The sequence below is a fragment of the Somniosus microcephalus genome, chromosome 10 (assembly GCF_052327205.1).
Source record: "Somniosus microcephalus isolate GS21.2 chromosome 10, FLI_Smic_1.0, whole genome shotgun sequence".
NCBI classification, from domain to species: Eukaryota; Metazoa; Chordata; class Chondrichthyes; order Squaliformes; family Somniosidae; genus Somniosus; species Somniosus microcephalus.
In genome coordinates, this window is record NC_140996.1 from 169,272,413 (window position 1) to 169,290,932 (window position 18,520).

The 18,520-nt window shown below is 44.8% G+C and overlaps 2 protein-coding genes across 4 annotated transcripts in view; one reads left to right on the plus strand and one right to left on the minus strand.

The window, feature by feature from the left end:
• Positions 1-18,520, plus strand: part of rnf17 (ring finger protein 17) — a 236,879-nt gene that overhangs the window by 88,732 nt on the left and 129,627 nt on the right. Inside the window, exons 11-16 of the mRNA XM_085998300.1 lie at positions 1,488-1,656; positions 2,264-2,337; positions 3,302-3,373; positions 6,230-6,534; positions 9,886-10,002; positions 10,104-10,265. Of these exons, the coding sequence (XP_085854426.1) occupies positions 1,488-1,656; positions 2,264-2,337; positions 3,302-3,373; positions 6,230-6,534; positions 9,886-10,002; positions 10,104-10,265 (899 nt within the window). The remainder of the gene's footprint in view (positions 1-1,487; positions 1,657-2,263; positions 2,338-3,301; positions 3,374-6,229; positions 6,535-9,885; positions 10,003-10,103; positions 10,266-18,520) is intronic.
• LOC147111843 (uncharacterized) overlaps positions 10,327-18,520 on the minus strand; it is a 52,830-nt gene continuing 44,636 nt past the window's right edge. For all 3 annotated transcript variants that reach the window (XM_085999128.1, XM_085999127.1, XM_085999126.1), the window contains one exon: positions 10,327-10,480. The gene's annotated coding sequence lies outside the window, so the exon portion shown is untranslated. The remainder of the gene's footprint in view (positions 10,481-18,520) is intronic.

The following is an 18,520-nucleotide window of genomic DNA, read 5'->3' on the forward strand; positions in this document are numbered from 1 at the left end:
CCAGTATGCTTTTTCAGGAAAAGGTGATGACATGTTTAGAAAGGATGAGAACATTGCCTCAGGAAAAGGAGAGTTATAATATTTTGGCTGAGCAGGGCAAGTTTGGTGATCTCGAGCTGGATTGAAAAGGTTGAGTGAGTAGATGATGAGGTTCATAAAGGAAACTAATCAGAGTGCTGGGGGAGCGATGGGAACAAGCTGCAGAGTGTATGAGAGAGTAGGGACTGGATTGATAGGAAATTCTGCAGTTTCTCTTATATCAGCTTCTATTTGTATGCTCTTAGCCTTATTCCCTTCTGTCTTTGATCCTCTGCTTAGCCTTTTGTGCGTTCAGCTCTCTCTTTGCCCTACCATCAGTGAAGAAGCCTTTATCTGCCTCGATCTCAGCCTCTGGAACTTTTCCTCCTTTACTCCCCTGTTGCATTCTGTTATTTTGATTTGTATTCTGTTTTACTTTCTCAAGCTTTCTTTTTGTACTTTTCTCTCCATGTTTTCAAGTCCTCTTCTTGCACAGTAATCACTGTTGTTAGGGAAGACTGAGGCCAGTAGAGAGCAGGAGGGATTTAATTGAACTGTCATGGACTCACAGGTACTTAAAGTACAAATTTCAGCAATGCTTGCTGTCCTGCATACCTTTTCCTTATAGTATTGATGCAGGGAAGGAGGGCTGATAAAATCAACCACTGAAACAAATATCCGATCTGTGCAACAAAAAAAAACTAAGTTCGAAATACTGCTGATCCACCAGTGGTAATCTGAGTGAGTCAGATGAGGGACAATCCAAAGCAGAAACATCAGTTGACACATTGGAACCGCAAATCTATGTTGAGGAACCTGCAGTGAAGTCTCCGTACATTGTCCACTTGGACATGTCTAAGTTATGGCAGTTTTGTAATTGGTGAATTGCAGTTTTATTTTCAACTAGCAGGGGGGGCCTGGTGTTGCCAGGGCAGTTTAGAGGGCCGCGCGGTTGACGGCCGGCCGCTGCCGCTCCCCCGCTCTGTTTCTCGGGCCGAGCAGTTGTGAGGCCCGGCCCGAGTGACACCAACTCACCTCCCGCTCTGGCGGGTGGACACAGCTGCCCCGCTCGCTGTTGAGGAAAAGCAGGGGGAAAAATGGCGGCGAAGTTTCGGGAGGCTGCAGGATTAGGTCCCGCCCGTGATGCACCGATTGGTCAACCATCAGGTCACTGAACTGTAGGATTGGTCAACCATCACGTCACTCAACGCTAATGAGCGGTAGGATTGGTCAACTGCTAATGAGCAGATTTTTGAACGTTTTTTGTATACTGTCCGAACAATTTTTGTCTGACCAAAAAGTAAATATGCCTATGACACTCCCCTGATCATCAGCTTTCTTTTGATATAACATATGTGTAGGTACGCTCTATATATAGAAAGATACAGAAATAGCTAAATTACTTTGAATAGTTGTGCATTTGATTAACAAAAATCTATTATTATTCAGTTTGACCTTGCATTTTACAGGAAAGGTATATTGTTGAAAGACCTAGAATTCATGGTTCAACAACACCTTAATGGGATTGCTAAAGTCCAAAAAGTACTAGAGGAGAAGATTAATGGCTTAGACTCTGCCGTAAAAGTTGCAGTGGAGGCCAAATGTGAATCTCTCTCAACCTATTATAATTCACAGCAGGTAAGACTTTGATATACCAAGATATGTAAGCTGCATTATGAAGAATATTTATTGAAATATCTTGAGCTGAAATATTGTGTTCTGGGTGTTTTAGCAAAGAATATTAACTTTTCTCCCACTCTTGAAATGCTGTCTCTTTTGATTTTATATGGATGCTTCAAGACTACAGTTCTACCAGCCTCCTGCTTGAATATTGAGTGTAATCTATCCTGCTTTACTCAGTTTTCTGTCTGTATTCCTTGCGAGATTGTGTGTTACATCTTCCAATAAAGGATTGTGTTCATAGGTAAATGATTTTATGTTCCCAAAAAATTGACTTCAGCACCTCCAGCACTGTCTTACGGCAAAGGTGAAAATCCAACTGCATGATTATCCTCAAGAAATTGAGGAATGTGTCCCATTAAAGCCTCAAATGTTGTTAAACTTGGTAGCTAGCCATCATTCAAGTTGTATACCTGGGAGTTGCCTTTGTGTCTTAAATATGACGCCTTCTGATGAAGGGTACATACCCAAAGTATCATAACCTGCCTTTGCTGTTTACAAATGTTAACTGGCCTGTATATTTTCAGCCTTTTCTGTTTTTGTTTCCTGTGTTTTTTGATTTTAGATTATTGAAAATTTAAACTACTTAGACCAAGTAACTAATATGGTAGAGGCACTAGAATCTAGAACTGATCGGAGGTAAGTACTTTCTTTAGTTTGGATTCTTCAAATTATTGATCAAAGAGAAAAATTAACTTTTTTTTTTGGAATGATGGTTCTTCCACAATGGTGTTGAGTAGGGAATGCTAGGATATTGATCCAGCAATTATTAAAGAATGGCAGTATATGTCCAAATCCGGATGGTATGCGACTTCGGAGGTTCCCAAGACATTGCTGCTTCTCTTTCTCAATGGTAGAGGCTGCAGGGATGGGAGGTACTGCAGCGTATTCTGTAGATAGTAGTATAAACTTATCCTGGCCTATTCTGGCCACTCCGTGACTCCTGCCATGGTTCGGCTGTCGGGGTTGGCCCCGTGCAGGCCTCCGGAATATGGAAGTTAAACTGCCGTCACGACTCGGTGATGTCACCAGCCCGTGACTTTCCAATGTAAAGTAGGCACCTGAAAATTTTATTCAACTCGCTGCCATCTTTAAATTTCATACACCTGTTTAGAGCAGCTTTAGAACATGATGAAAGTATTGTTCACAATTACTAAACCTGCTTAGAATAATTGCGCGTTAGACTTAAAAGCTAGGTTCAACTTATTGAGATATTGACGATATAATAAAATTGGCCTCATTATTCATCGGCTAGCAAGAGGGGCAAAAGACCAGAGTCCTACTTGCGATTGCTGTGAAGATTGCCTTGCCACCCCCCCCCCCCCCCCCAAACAAAAACTGTGTAGGTTTGTGGAAGATGGGTGAGGATCAGGTCAGGATCTGCTGTGATGTCCACCAAAGTTGAAAAGCCTGCTAATACTTGCTGCCCAAGCTCACATCAAGGGTGACTATTTGAGACCGGTCCTAGAGGGTGGTTGGCAACCATGGAACTATACCCCAGTGTGAGTTAGCACCTTCAGGAGATGGAGAGCAAGTTGGGGGAATGGGAAAGTAAAGAATTGTTTTCAAATCTCACCTGTTAATTTTCATATTTTTATTTCAGACTTCAAATCCAACCTGGACCATTAGTAATGTGCCTTGCAAATTTAGGAAAAATTGAATTGGGAACAGAAAAGTAAGTAGATGTTCAATGTTTTTTGAACATATTTGTGCATGACTTATTCATTGTGTGCCATGGATCAGAAGTAGATGCAGCCCAGAGGAAAGTTATCCATTACAGTGTAAGAGATGATCTAGATTCTCTGGTCAAAGTGATTCCCCTATTCCATGATTGTGTGGTCTTCCAATGGCACCAGCAATGTTCACAACAATTTGCACTGTTATAGCACCTTGGACATAGTCATTTGTAGATTAAGGGGTCAAAGAGCCAAGGCAAGGCAGTGAGGGTAGGGGGATTTAGTACAAGGTAGGATGTGGGCGGTGGAATTTTGGACAATTTGGAGTTTGTGGAAATCAGGAGGCCAGTGACTAGGGCATTAGAGAATTAGAATATTGAGATAGTAAAAGTGTGAAAAAGGATTTTGGGCAGCATTGGAGTTTAGGTGGGGAGAGGTGGGTTTTGCATAGTTTGGCTTAACCTGAGCGAACAGATCGGGTGGAAGATGGAGTCAGTGGTAAGGAAAATTGTAAATAGCTTCTTGCCGGACCAGAAGACTGTGGGTTCAAGCCCTACTCAAGACTTGAGCACACATTCTAGGCTGGCCACCCTTTAGATGAGACAAACCTAGTCCCCATCTGCCAGTTCTGGTAGTTCACATGGACATAAAAGATCCCATGACATTATTTGAGAAGGAGCAGGGAGTTTTCCTGAGTTCGGGCCTGCATTCCTCCCTCAACCAACTCCCACCAAAAACAGATTAACTGGTGGTTCATCTCATTTACTGTTTGTGGAAAATTGACTTCTGTGTTTACCTATATAACCGTGACCACAATCAATGAATTAATTTTGAATTGTAAAGTGTTTCAGTATATCCTGAGGATCTGATGAGGTGCTGTATAAATGCAGGTTTTCTTCCTTTTACCCAAGTTAAAGTAGATGATCGTCCACAAACTATTATAGCACTCCATTGCGGTTGCCCTTGATGCAGCAGCCAGGATAACCGTGCTTTACTGATTAGATATGCATGGTTCATAATTTTACGGTTTCCCATTTACCTCCAAGCTTAACTTCATGGCAACAAGGCTGTGGTTATGTAAGTCAGAAATACCCCAGAAAGCTTTAAGGAGCAACAGTTGGGAGTAAAAGCTCGGCCCGATGTACTACCCAAAACCACAACCTACCCAACTTGATGCCTACTATGTTATTGCCTTCAATAGGCAGACTTCATTCTGGGTCAGAGGTGACTTGATTCCATGATTTAAACAATCTTGAAAAAGCAGATAGTAAGTGACCAGGAAAAGGAAACCTCGCCCGCTGCATTTGCCTCCCGTTTTCTTTCTTTCTTCATAGAATGTGGGCGTCACTGGCAAGACCACCATTTATTGTCCGTCCCTAATTGCTCTTGAGAAGGTGGTGGTGAGCCGCCGCCTTGAACTGCTGCAGCCTGTGTGGTGAAGGTACTCCCACAGTGCTGTTAGGGGGGGATTTCCAGGATTTTGACCCAGTGACATATTTCCAAGTCAGGATGGTGTGTGACTTGGAGGGGAACTTGGAGGTGGTGGTGTCCCCATGTGCCTGCTGCCCTTGTCTTTCGAGGTGGTAGAGGTTGCGAGTTTGGGAGGTGCTGTTGAAGAAGCCTTGGCAAGTTGCTGCAGTGCATCTTGTAGCTGCGCAAGCCATGTTGCGCTGGTGGTATAGGGAGTAAATGTTTAAAGTGGTGGATGGGGTGCCAGTCAAGCGGGCTACTTTGTCCTGGATAGTGTCGAGCTTCTTGATGGTTGTTGGAGCTGTACTCATCCAGACAGGTGGAGAGTATTCCATGACGCTCCTGACTTGTGCCTTGTAGATGGTGGGAAAGGCTTTGGGGAGTCGGGAGGTGAGTCACTCACCGCAGAATACCCAGCTTCTCCCCTGCTCTTGTAGCCACAGTATTTATGTGGGTGGTCCAGTTAAGTTTCTGGTCAATGGTGACCCCAGGATGTTGATGGTGGGGGATTTGACGATGGTAACGCCATTGAATGTCAAGGGGAGTTGTCCTTCCTGAGTACATCTGTGATGGTCTATATTCCAGTGGTGGAATGTAGTAGAACATCACAGATATACTCAGGAAGGACAACAAAATGGTCCTAGTCATCCGACAAAAAGAGTTATCCGCAGATTTATAGAAACCTACCAGAACTGGAGCTCAGAGAATGTGATGGCAAAAAGTGGTACATGTATAATTATTGCTGGCAGTTACATTGTTAAATGTAAAAACACTTGTAACTTTCTACTATAATCCAAGCTTACAGTGAGACCCTGTCTATTGTTAATAGTTCAACCTCCTTTATAAGAACATAAGAAATAGGAGCAGGAGTAGGCCATACGGTCGCTCGAGCCTGTGAGGGATCATGACTGAACTTCTACATCAACTCCACTTTCCCGCCCTATCCCCATACCCCTTGATTCCCTTAGTGCCCAAAAATCTTTATCGCTCTCCGTCTTGAATATACTCATTGACTGAGCATCCAGAGCTTTCTAAGGTAGAGAATTCCAAAGATTTACAGCCCTCTGAGTGAAGAAATTTCTCCATCTCAGTCCTAAATGGCTGACCCCATATCCTGAGACTGAGCCCTAGTTCTAGACTCTACAGCCAAGGGAAACAGCCTCTCAGCATCTACCCTGTCAATAATTTTATACATTTCAATGATCACCTCTCATTCTTCTAAACTCCAGAGGATATAGGCCCATTCTACTCAATCTCTCATCAAAGGACAACCCTCTCATCCCAGGAATCAATCTAGTGTACCTTTGTTGCACCACCTCTAAGGTAAGTATATCCTTCCTTAATAAATGTTAATTGATTCTCTGCCATTCTCGTACTGTCTACAGGTTTCTTACTTCAAGGACAGAAAATAAATCGTCAAATTACAGTTTTGGAAAAATGTCGAAACAAAACTGTCCATTTGGAAAAGAACAGCATCTTGCAAGCTGCAAAATGGATTCTTCTGAAAAAAAGCAGAAGTTGAATTCTGTAATGTACAGTGATGTGAATGAACTGGCCAGGGTTGTTTCTCAGTTGGGAAATACTCCAACAATAAGGGAAAAGTCTTTAATACACAGTCAGAACAGATTATCTCCCACAAGTCAAGATACAGATGTTGTTGTTGAAGAAATATTTGAAGATAACAAGACAAGTATGTATTACTGTTGATCTACTTTTTATAGGAACCAAATTTTATGATTGGCACCAGTTTCTTCAATGATGAAATATCCATTTTGAATATGTAAGCTTATAAGGGCCATTTCCTAATACAGGAAACTTTCGTTTAAATGGAGGTTAAATCTCCGGAATGCTCTATCCACCGGCAAAATTCAGGAGTCGGTTCAGATAACTTTTTTTTACTTTTCGTTGCTTTTTTTCTCCATTCCTGGCTCTGCAAGTGTCTAGCTGAAGCTGTTGCTTAGCTACAGAGACGCTTGCAAGCTGCGCCGACTGTTTTGAAGCTGTTGCTAAGCAACAGGGTTTGTTGCTAAATACGGAGCTCAGAAGCTCCGTATGTTTTAACATTAGCGCTGGTTTCTCCGGCAGTGTTGATCGACCGGCACCAGCTCGGTCCCGTCAGTGCCGGATACCAGAAAGTTTCCTGTATATGGGGAAATTGGTTCTGAAATCACGGTGCGCTCCTGTGCTAGTAGAGTATTGAGCTCCATTAAATAATGGTAATATGCTCCCTGTGCATTTTCCATGTACAGTCGAAGTGCTATAGCAGCAGGTTGGCGTGGAATTTTAACGCACCTCTCTGCTGTTGTGTGATGGCAAGCTATTGTTTTTTGTTAAGTAAATGAAGTAAAACAGGATAGTATGGTTAATTAACTACCCTAAACAAAATAGAATTTTGTTGATCTTCAACAATTTTATATGGTTTTATATTGAATAAAATTTGAAAAATATTAATCCGTATAACCAAATGAAAAGCCAAACAATGCAGCAAAATCCAACTTGGAAAAACAAAGCTGTAACTGTTCCAACTTTAAGAATGGAATTTAGTTACTTAACATGGTAGACAAATTAGCCAAAGGATGAGTCCAGATCCAGATGGATTGCATCTGCGGATATTCAAAGAAATTCAGGAGGAGATAGCAGAGGCACTAGTATTCATATATAAAAATTCAGTAGAAAAAGGAGTATTGCCAGAGGACTGGCGAACAGCAAATGTAATTCCTAGCTTCAAAAAGGGAGAAAGAACCACCCAGGGAACTATAGACTACCTAGCTTAACATAGGAAAGGTACTAGGGTCTTTGCTTAAAAAAAAAAAAAAATCTAGAGGTGAAGAATATAAAATTATCATGGATTTCTAAAAGGAAGGTCATGGTTAAGCAACCTTATTGAATTATTTGAAGAAAAAAAAGTAGATGAGGGCAATGCAGTGGATATGGTTTACAAGGACTTTCAGAATGTCTTCGATAAGTTGCCACATAAGAGACTCATTACAAAGGTCCAAGTGTATGTCGTCTGGCCGGGTAGCAGAATGGATTGAAAGATGGCTACAAACAGGAAACAGAGGGTACAATTTAAGGGAAGCTTCTCAGCCTGGCAGAAAATGGGATGTGGTGCCCTACAGGGATCTGTTTCTAGGCGCACTGTTCACTATATACAAAAATGATTTAGACTCGGAAATTGGAGGTATGGCATCAAAATTTGTGGGTATAACTAATAATGTGGAGGACTGCACCATAATACAGGAAGACATAAACAGACTCACAGGTCAATAACCTGAAACATTGGGCCAGATTTTCCGATTGGAGGCTTCCTGCATGCGGATGCCCCCAATCGGGGAAAAATCTGCGCACTTACCTGCTGGCTCCATAGGTCCTGAAACTTCCGATTCTGGGCCTCTCCTGGTCCGCGTGTGCAGAGGTCCAAGTATCCCAGGGTCACAGGCAGTTCGCAAGCGTCCTTGGGATCACGTGGGCCATGGGGAACCAATCGAAGGGAATCCCCCTGCACACTTTTGACAGGTCTCTACGCATAGATCTATCAAAAGTATGAATGGGGAACACTCAAAAAAAAAAAAAAAAACACAAACATTAAATAAATTTTTAAAAATCACTTTTAAAATTAGTTAAAATTACATTAAATTAAATATTTTAAACATTTCAATTTTTGAAAAAAAATTAAAGTTTTTACGGGGCTAAAAGTAAACTTATCTTTTTTTAAAAGTGTTTTTATTTTTTTTTAACTTTTATGCTGGTAAAAGCAGGCCTTACGCCTGCTTTAAACAGGCGTAAGATTTTTAAGGGATTTTAGCGGGTGGAGGTTGTGCAGAAAGCGGAACTCTCCACCCACAGAGGCCCTTCTCCCGGGCAGACAGAGGATCTGGCAAGAGTTCTTGACAGATTGGAAGTGCCAGTTTTTAGCGTATGCGCTTCGCATGCCTGAAACTGGCACTTGCGAGGCCCCTACGGGTGCGTACACACCCGTGGGGGTCGGAATATCCAGCCCATTAACTCTTCCTCTCTCCACAGATGCTGTCAGACCTGCTGAGTATTTCCAGCATTTTGTGTTTATTTCCAATTTCCAGCATCTACAGTATTTTGCTTTTGTTTTAGGGCATAAATATAAGATCGGCACGAACAGACCAAATAAAGAATTTCTTTATACAGAGAGTGATGAAAATGTGGAACTCTCTGCCACATGTCATCACTGAAGCAGATAGCATTGTTGCATTTAAGGGGAGGCTTGATGTATTCATAGAGCAATACGAGGCAGAGTGGGAAGAGGTATTTAGAATGGGGGAAGGCTTGTGTGGCATATAAACACCGGCAAAGACCAGTTGAGCCAAATAGCCTGTTTCTGTGCTGTAGATTCTTTGTAAAGTTTCTGTTTTATACAGGTGGCCAGTGTACAGATTGAAGATCCAAGAAAATGGGGACTAATTAAAGTTACTTTGCATTCAATTTAGGAGAAAATGAGGTCTGTGCATGCTCTTGGCAAGGCCTCCAACCCGATTGAAGAATCTGGGGTGCCTTGCTGTTGGCACTGGGCCTATCTGCCTGATTCCATGATGTGTATTTGGTGAATGCATAAATCCACATGGGGGAATCAGCCCTATAGTGCACACGTTTTGGTCATTTTCACAACCTTGAAAAATGATTGCCTTTAGCAATATTTTGAAGTGTAGAGGAGTAGAATGTTGTCAGTGGAAATCAATTAGTTATTTAATATTTACTGATAATACTTGGGAGAGTATTTTTTTTAAATGAACTTCATCTCTATTTTGAATCTCCTGAAGTCCTCCCCAGTTTTTGTGTGGAGTATCTTTGAATAAAGTATTTAGAGCTGCAAGACTGCTTTTATTCCAACCAGTGATTTAAAAAAAACTCTTCCCAAGAGGAAAGAGAGGATTAAAGTTTTTTGATCCACCCTTACTAAAAGGTTATGAAAGTGACTTAAACTTTGCAAAATTATTTTGGGTTCTATTATCATATATAGCCATCTGTTTATATTCTGGAGGTTGAGTTTTCAGAATTTCCATACATTCAGTTGTTTCAGGTACAATTGATGAAAATGATCCAAAATTTCCTAGAGCAATGTCAAAGAGGCAGAAGAGGCCTTTTCATAAGAAACATGTTTCAGACATCGGCTTTGGCTGTCACCCAGGTAGGATTTTGGGTACACGTCACGTGTACTCTGTGTTCCTCATCATAAAATGTTATTTAGGCTGTTATTCAGTTAAGCTTTAACAAGCTATTGTACTTCAGGTTTTCAGGGATTAGTTTCGGTCAGTCATGTGATAGACCCATGCCATTTTTACGTCCAGAAATCTTCAGAGAAAAAGAAGACTGCTATCTTGGCTGCAGAAGCAGACAACCTCTGCCGTAGTATGGAGTTGCAGAAATGGCCTGCAGCTGCTCTGGAACTTGGTAACTACAGTATTGCTCTTTTGTTATGGCTCAAAACAAATTTTTGTAAGCTTACAAGGTGGAAGATCAACTTTTTATTTTGAGCATTTGTCGCATCTGGATCTTAGAATCCATTACTTCAGCTTATACTGTGGAAGTTGCTGGTAGTGGAACTGAAGCCTACTTGGAGCTAACAACAGAAAACGCTGGAAAAACTCAGCCGGCCAGGGCAGCATCTGTGGAGAGAGAAACAGAGTAAACGTTTCAGGTCGAGAACCTTTTGTCAGAACTGGAAAAAAGCAGGAAAAGGAACAGATTTTAAAGCAAGTTAGGGGCTGGGAAAAGGGGGAGGGGATGAAAGAACAAAAGGGAAGGTCAGTGATAGGATAGAAAGCAGGGGAGATTAAGAGACATTAAGAGATATTCAAGGTAAGAGGAGGTGGTAATGGGACAGGTTAAGGAATAAAGGATGGCTCTAGATGAAGTATGAATTGCGCTGGCAGAATGAAGGACAGCTGCCATGTGGGAGGGAAGAAAAAAAGCCAAACAAAAGTGTGGATAAAAAAATAAAATATATATAGATATATATTATGATAGGGGCCAAGGTTATGATCTGAAATTGTTGAACTCTGTTGAGTCCAGAGGACTGTAGAGTGCCTAATCGAAAGATGAGGTGCTGTTCCTCGAGCTTACGCTGAGCTTCCGTGGAACAATGCAAGAGGCCGAGAAAAGTGAGGTCTGAGTGGGAATGGAGCGGTGAATTAAAGTGACAGGCCACCAGGAGCTCAGGGTCCCCCTTACAGACTGAACGGAGTCTGGAAGTGAGTGCCCTCCAGGGCAATTAGGATCCACAGACTTAAAAAAATGAATTCCAAGTGTTCTTTTCACCAACCCTCTGCATTGTAAATAGTGTTGACTACCTATGAAGCTATAAATATTCAACTTCTGATTGGACAGTGATAGGCATTTCTTCCAGGGTTACAAAAATTGGTAATCAGTGACTGCCTGATTATTAAACCTAGTTTTTTGATGGAGAATAATAATGCATGTCAAAGCTGTTGAATTAGAATGATGAGTAAACTAATTTCCATTTGAAAACAAAATTGATCTAAAAGTATCATTTTCTAAAGCTACACTTGAAAAAAAATCTGATCTAAAATGTTTCTGTTGTAGGCCAGTTGTGTCCATGTAATCATATAGTGTGGACTATTCAGTGTAACTGAGTAGTTTTGTATTTAATGTTGACCTGGTGTGCTGGATGTGAAAGATCCAGTTGATTTAAATACTGGGTTTGGCTTGGAGTTGTTGGGTGCTCTGCGGCAGCTGGGAGCTGCATCTTGGTTTGAAAAATCTAATGCATCAGTGTCTGGGAATCTAATTTTACTATCAGACATTCAGCACCTATTATGATAGTTTTCTCAATTCAACTTGCTTTTTGGCAGCCAGTTGTTGGATCATTAATAACTTCAGGGAAGGAGAGTAGAGTCCAACAGTTGTACAAATCACTCCTTGTTTCTCTTTCTGATCAAGTACTTTTTGATGCTACCTACCTTGTGTGTGTTGTGGTTTGTGATGTATTTTGCGGGGGTGGGTGGGGAAATGCTACCAGCTGTGATTAGGTATTAAGCACAGTCTAGAAAGAGGGATTATGTTTGGCAGAGTTGGGGCAAATTACTGATCAATATGGCACAAAGCTCATAGGATCGCCGGAGTCTATTCAGCCCATTGTGTGTGTGTGCCTGTACTAACTTTATAACTGAAGCTGTCTACTAATCTCATTACTCTGTCTTTTCCGTTTATTCTTTTATACCCTTCCATCAAATACTTATCCAATTCCATTTTATATTATTATAATGATTCAATAGCCACTTGTAAATTATTCAATGTTCTTGTATGCTTCTGTGAAAACATTTCTTTTGTTCTTCCAGTCATGGTCATGTATGTCAGATATGGCTCAGTGGGTAGCATTCTCGCCTCTGAGTCAGAAGGTTGCGGGTTCAAGTCCCACTCTAGAGACTTGAGCGCTGTCGGAGGTGCCGTCTTTCGGACGAGACGCTAAACCGAGGCCCCGTCTTCCCTCAGGTGGACCTAGTAGATCCCATGGCACTACTTCTAAGAGGAGCAGGGGAGTTATCCCCGGTGTCCTGGCCAATATTTATCCCTCAATCAACATCACTGAAAAAAAATTATCTGGTCATTATCACATTGCTGTTTGAGAGCTTGCCGCAGCAAATTGGCTGCCGCGTTTCCTACATTACAACAGTGACTACAATGCAAATGTACTTCATTGGCTGTAAAGCGCTTTGGGACGTCTGGTGGTCGTGAAAGGCGCTATATAAATGCAAGTCTTTTTTTGAGACCCTTATTACTGATTATCAATCAGTAAAAACAGATTTTCCCTCTTTACTCTCTCAAAACTTAGAGCTTGATGTGGCTAAGTCGCTGGGACTTGATAGCGTGCCCCCTATGGTTGTTAAAGGAAGTCGGCTAGGAAATAGCAGAGGCTCTGGCCATAATTTTTTAATCTTCCTTAGATATACAAATTGTAATGGGGCGCTGAAGGTTAACCAATGTAACAGAGTGGAGAATGAAGTGAGTAACTACAGACAAGTTAATCTAATGCCATTTGTGTGAAAACTTTCAGGCCTAGAAATTCAGTATCGCCACGTTTGGGGCGCTACAGTCGAATGTGCGCTAAATTTAGCGCCCGGCGCAACTTAGCGCCACCTTCAGCGAAATTGAGTTGCATCGCCCCAAGAGGTTGTTGCTGCGCTAAAGCAGGCGGTGCACGACTATGCTAAGGCGCTAAGCTGGCGAGCCAAGGCGCTACCACCGAGGGTGGGCGCAGCGCAGGTGCGGCCAGTTAGCGATTGCAGGCAGACACGCTGGCGCCGGTCACCTCTTAAAGGGGGAGGGTCGATTTGGCTTGCAGCCACGCCCTGCACATTGGCGCCCTGATTCTAGGCCTGGACAGACCTGCTGCGACATCGTTATGCCTACAACCATGGAGAGGGCCAGGGAGCGAGCGCAGTGCTTCAGTGAGGGGGCCCTGAAGGTTCTGGTTGGCGCAGTGGAGCGCAGGCGACCTATCCTCTTTCCTGACAGTGGCAGGAGGCCGCTGCCCAACGAATATAGAAAAGCTTGGAGGGAGGTGGCACACAGAGTGACCTCCAGCAGCATGGAACCCAGGACCCCAACGCAATGCAGGAAGAAGTTCAACGACCTCATTCGGGTTGTCAGGGTGAGTACCCTTTCCAGTATCCTCTTCATCCCTGCATGTGCACCTCACTTTATGGCCAAAGGGTCCTGAAAGCCCCAATGCCCAGCCCTCATCCAACACCTATGGACCTCTCATGAAACTCACATGCACATCCACCACTTTACACACTGTAAGGGCTAATTGACCTTGGGAGGCAGTGCAGCCAAGATCAGGGCTTCACAATGTACTCAGAGCCCGTCCTTTCTCTTGCAGGGCAAGCTGGCCCACAATAGGAGGCAGCAGCAACGGACCGGGGAGGCCATCCTGAACTTAAAGACCTCAGCGATCTGGAGCAGCGAGTGGAACGGATTATGGCAGGCCGGCTGATGCCGACCCCGTTCTGGACAGCAATGGTAAGGTCATCACTTTTTTGACCTCTCTCTTTCCACTTGTGCCTCACACCAGCATCCTTTGCCACTATCGAACCAATGCAGTGCATTGCAGCACTCATGCCTCCCTCGCTGCCGCCCTGTCCTCATGCTAAAGCAACTCTTGTACCTCCCTGCTTTCAGATGCTGATTTGCCAGGTGAGGAGGCGGGCCCTCAAGCTACCACTGAGTGAATCGGAAGGCGAGGAAGAGGAAGCCAGAACATCAGTGCCACCCTCAGCCGAGGCAGCCCATGGCCATGATGGGGACACGTCTTCCCTGGAGGGGAGCAGGGGGGAAGGGTCTAAGGAGGGTGAAGCTCCGGGGCCCAGCGGGCTGCAGCAACGCGGGGGGGAGTAGTGAAGCTTGGCGGCCTTCTCCCCGGAGGGAGAGTGTGGCCTCCAGCCCTGCTACAGTGAGCACAGAGGAGGTGCGGCTCCTTGCTGAAATAGGCGCTCAGGTGGAGCGCAGGCACACTGAGCTCATGGCTGCAGTGGCAAGGATGCCTGACTCCATAGAGTCACTGGCGAGGAGTGTAGAGGAATTCGGGGCAGCACAGGCAAGGAGTCTGCAGGACTTCGGGGCAGCACAGGCAAGGAGTCAGCAGGATGTCTGTGCAGCACAGGCAAGGAGTCTGCAGGACTTCGGTGCAGCACACGCGGCTTCCAACCAAGTGTTTAGTCGTGCCATGCAGACACTGGCTGGTCTGATGCAGACACAGATCAGGGCCACACGAGCACTAACTGCTGCCACCCTCGCTGGATCGGGCAGGATTCGCCGGGGCCCTCGCCGCGCCGCAACAGGGCAGCAGTCTGTGCTTCAGCAGATTGCTGCGCATGCTTCAGTGCTGCCCCGTGCGAGTGCCAGAGTTTCGTCCGACCAGGGAGTGCCTGTGCTCTGTCAGGTTGGCAGCATTCCTGCTGCCAACACTATCACTCCTCCACTGCAGCTGTCACCACCCGTAGGACAGACTGCTGCCGCCCATGCAGAGTTGGAGCAGTCAGCAGCTGGGCCCTCCAGGCCCAGAGCTGGTCCAGGCTGTCCCCCAAGGGCATCTGCCGACTCACTATCTGACCCTCAGCAGCCTTCCCCCACCCTTGCTGCAGCCACTGGGGTCCCATTGTGGAGGAGCTGCAGGGCAGGAAGGGGCCAATCTCGCAAGCGAGGCAGATCACCCTCGCAGGCCAAAAAGTAGGAGGTGTGGCAAAATGCTGTGTTTTTGTGAAGGCCGAGGATCATGGTCATTTTTGTTTAACTCTTTTGTTCATTGTCTCCAGGTTGTGAGAGCCATTTATGTGTCTGACTTTTTTGGTTTTTTTTTCTGTATTTGTTTGTCATGTGGGAAGGGCACAGAGTTTGTTAAATAAATAATTGTCTTCATTCAGATTGTGCATGTTTGCACTTTGAACTATTTGTTGCATTGACCGGCTCAGGGTTTGCGGAGCGGGTCCATTCATGTTCTTTCAATGGCACCAGCCATCCCCTCCTCCTCCTCTGGTGGTGCTCCAATGTCTGCTGGCAGTGGCTGAGTCCTGAGGATAGCCAGGTTGTGCAGCATGCAGCACACTACAACGAAATGGGAGACTCGCTCAGGCGAGCACTGAAGGGCTCCCCGAGAATGGTCCAGACAGCGGAACCGTTGCTTTAGCACGCCGATTGTGTGCTCAATGATGTTCCTGGTCGCTTGATGGCTGTCATTGTATCGCTCTTCAGCAGAGGTGCTGGACGCACGGAGCGGGGTCATCAGCCAGGTGCACAAAGGATAGCCCTTGTCCCCAAGAAGCCAGCCTCCTGGGTGAGCCGGGGCTTCGAAAATGTCTGCCACAGAAGTCTGGCGCAGGATGAAGGCGTCGTGGCTGCTGCCTGGAAAGCGGGCATTGACAGCTAGTATGAGCTGCCTGTGGTCACACACCAACTGCACGTTCAACGAATGGAACCCCTTCCGGTTGCGGTAATCCTCGGCATTCTCTAGAGGCGCCCGCAAAGCCACATGTGTGCAGTCAATGGCATCCTGGACCATGGGGAAGCCCACTATTCTTGCAAATCCCATTGCGCGCTCCTGCTGCTTGTCCAGGGTCATGGGGTAGGAAATGTACTGACGTCTCCTTTTGAAGAGGTCATTTGTGACCTGGCGGATGCAACAATGCACCGCGAACTGGGAGACATTGGCAATGTCCCCAGTAGCGGATTGGAAGGAGCCGGTGGCATAGAAGTTGAGAGCCACTGTTACCTTCACTGCCACCGACAGAGACGTCCTGCTCCTCAGCTGAGGCTGCAGATCTCTCTGAAGCAGGTGGCAGATTTCAGTGACCACCTCCCTTCTGAATCGAAATCTCCGAATGCACTGCTCCTCAGACATGTTGAGGTAGGAGAAGTGCTGGCGGTATACCCTGGGAGGGTAAGGCCTCCTGTGGTGACGCTTGTTGGTCCTCCTCCATCTGGCCATGATTGGCACTCTCTCGGCGTCTCTGAGCCCTCTCAATGCAATGGAGAAACCCAACGTTTCCACCCATTGCAGCCCCCATTATATGTGGCTACTCAAGGCTATGGCAATGAAAAATCAATCCAATTGCAAAGCTCTGGGCTGAAGCCAGAAGTACCTGTGCGAGCGCAGAGTCAAAGCAGAAAGCTCTCCCTTTGTCTCTATGCATATCTCTCTCTCTCTCACACAGAAAGAGTGGTCCAAAATGGCTACCACAAAGAATGCAGGAAGAGCCCCCTTTAAATAGCATCCCCCCCCCCAGCCGCACAGCGACTGGGAACCGTTCCACTCAACAGTCGCTGGGAGCGCCAGGCGGAAAGAAGGGGGGCGCTACTGAAGTTCCGGTTCGGGGCGCACCAAGGGCGTTGCACCATGAAATGACGTCAAGATCTGCGCGCGCAGCTGAGCGGGCATTGCGGTTTTGCGCCGCAGCTAAATGTTCACTCAAGTTCGCGAGAGGCGCAGATTGCGCCGCGCCCGGGCGCTAGCCGCTTCGCGCCCCACTTATCGACCTCTTAAGGCGCTAGCGGCTGGCGCTACCAACTGAATTTCTAGGCCTCAGAATCCATAAGTTAACAAAATTAGTAAGCATTTAGAAGTCATGTTTGAGGAGTTTCTTTTTTTGAAGCAGTAAAGGGAATGCAATAAATATGTATGGATTTTTAGATGGTGATCAATAAGGTATCTCTGGAAGCTTGTTAAAATTTCAGGTGTATGGTACAAAAGGAGATGATGCAGCATGCAAAGAAAGTGGTTGTAGGTGGGAATAGCATTAAGTCAGTGGGGTTGCTCAGATCGGAGAAGGATGGGAAGTGGCTGGGAACCTGAGCAGGGAGACAGAGGAAAGGGAAACCAGGATAAAAGCAAAAGATAGGAAGGCGAAAAACAAAAGTGGCAGTCAGAGAAATCAACGGTTTAAATCAAACATGGCCACAGTAAATAATAATTCTAATAGGTCTAAGAGCGTTAAAAAAAACAAGCCTGAAGGCTTTGTGTCTTAATGCGAGGAGCATTTGTAATAAGGTGGATGAATTGGCTGCGCAAATAGAGGTAAACGAATATGATTTGGTTGGGATTACAGAAACGTGGCTCAAGGATGGCCAAGACTGGGAACTCAACATCCAGGGGTATTCGATATTCAGGAAAGATAGGCAGAAAGGAAAGGGAGGTGGGGTAGCATTACTGGTTAAAGAAGGGATTAACACAATTGTAATGAAGGATATTAGCTCTGATGATGTGGAATCTGTATGGGTAGAATTGAGGAATACTAAGGGGGGGAAAAAAACGTGAGTGGGAGTGGTATATAGACCTCCAAACAGTAAGGTGGAGGTTGGGGATGGCATTAAAAGGGAAATTGAAGAAGCGTGCAATAAGGGCACAGCAGTCATCATGGGTGACTTTAATCTACATATAGATTGGGCCAACCAAATTAGTAACAATACTGTGGAGGAGGAATTCCTGGAGTGTTTACGGGATGGTTTCCTGGACCAATATGTCGAGGAACCAACCAGAGATCAGGCCATCTTAGACTGGGTATTATGTAACGAGAAAGGATTAATTAGCAATCTTGTTGTACGAGGCCCCTTGGGTTGGAGCGATCATAATATGATCGAATTCTTCATTAAGATGGAGAATGAAGTAGTTGTATCAGAGACTAGGGTCCTCAATTTAAATAAAGGAAACTACGATGGTCTGAGGAGCGAGTTGGGTAGGATTGATTGGGGAATGGCACTCAAAGGGTTGACGGTGGATAGGCAATGGCAAACATTCAAAGACCGAATGGATGAGCTACAGAATTTGTTCATCCCAGTTTGGCATAAATTTTTTTTTAAAAAGGTGACTCAACCGTGGCTAACAAGGGAAATTAGGGATAGCATAAGATCCAAAGAGAGGTCATATAAATTGGCCAGAAAAAGCAATAATCCTGAGGATTGGGAGCAGTTTAGGATTCAACAAAGGAGGACAAAGGGATTAATTAAGAAAGGGAAAATAGAATATGAGAGTAAGCTTGCAGGGAACATAAAAACTGACTGTAAAAGCTTTTATAGATATGTGAAGAGAAAAAGATTGGTGAAGTCAAGCGTAGGTCCCTTGCAGTCAGAATCAGGGGAATTTATAATGGGGAACAAAGAAATGGCTTGCCAATTAAATACATACTTTGGTTCTG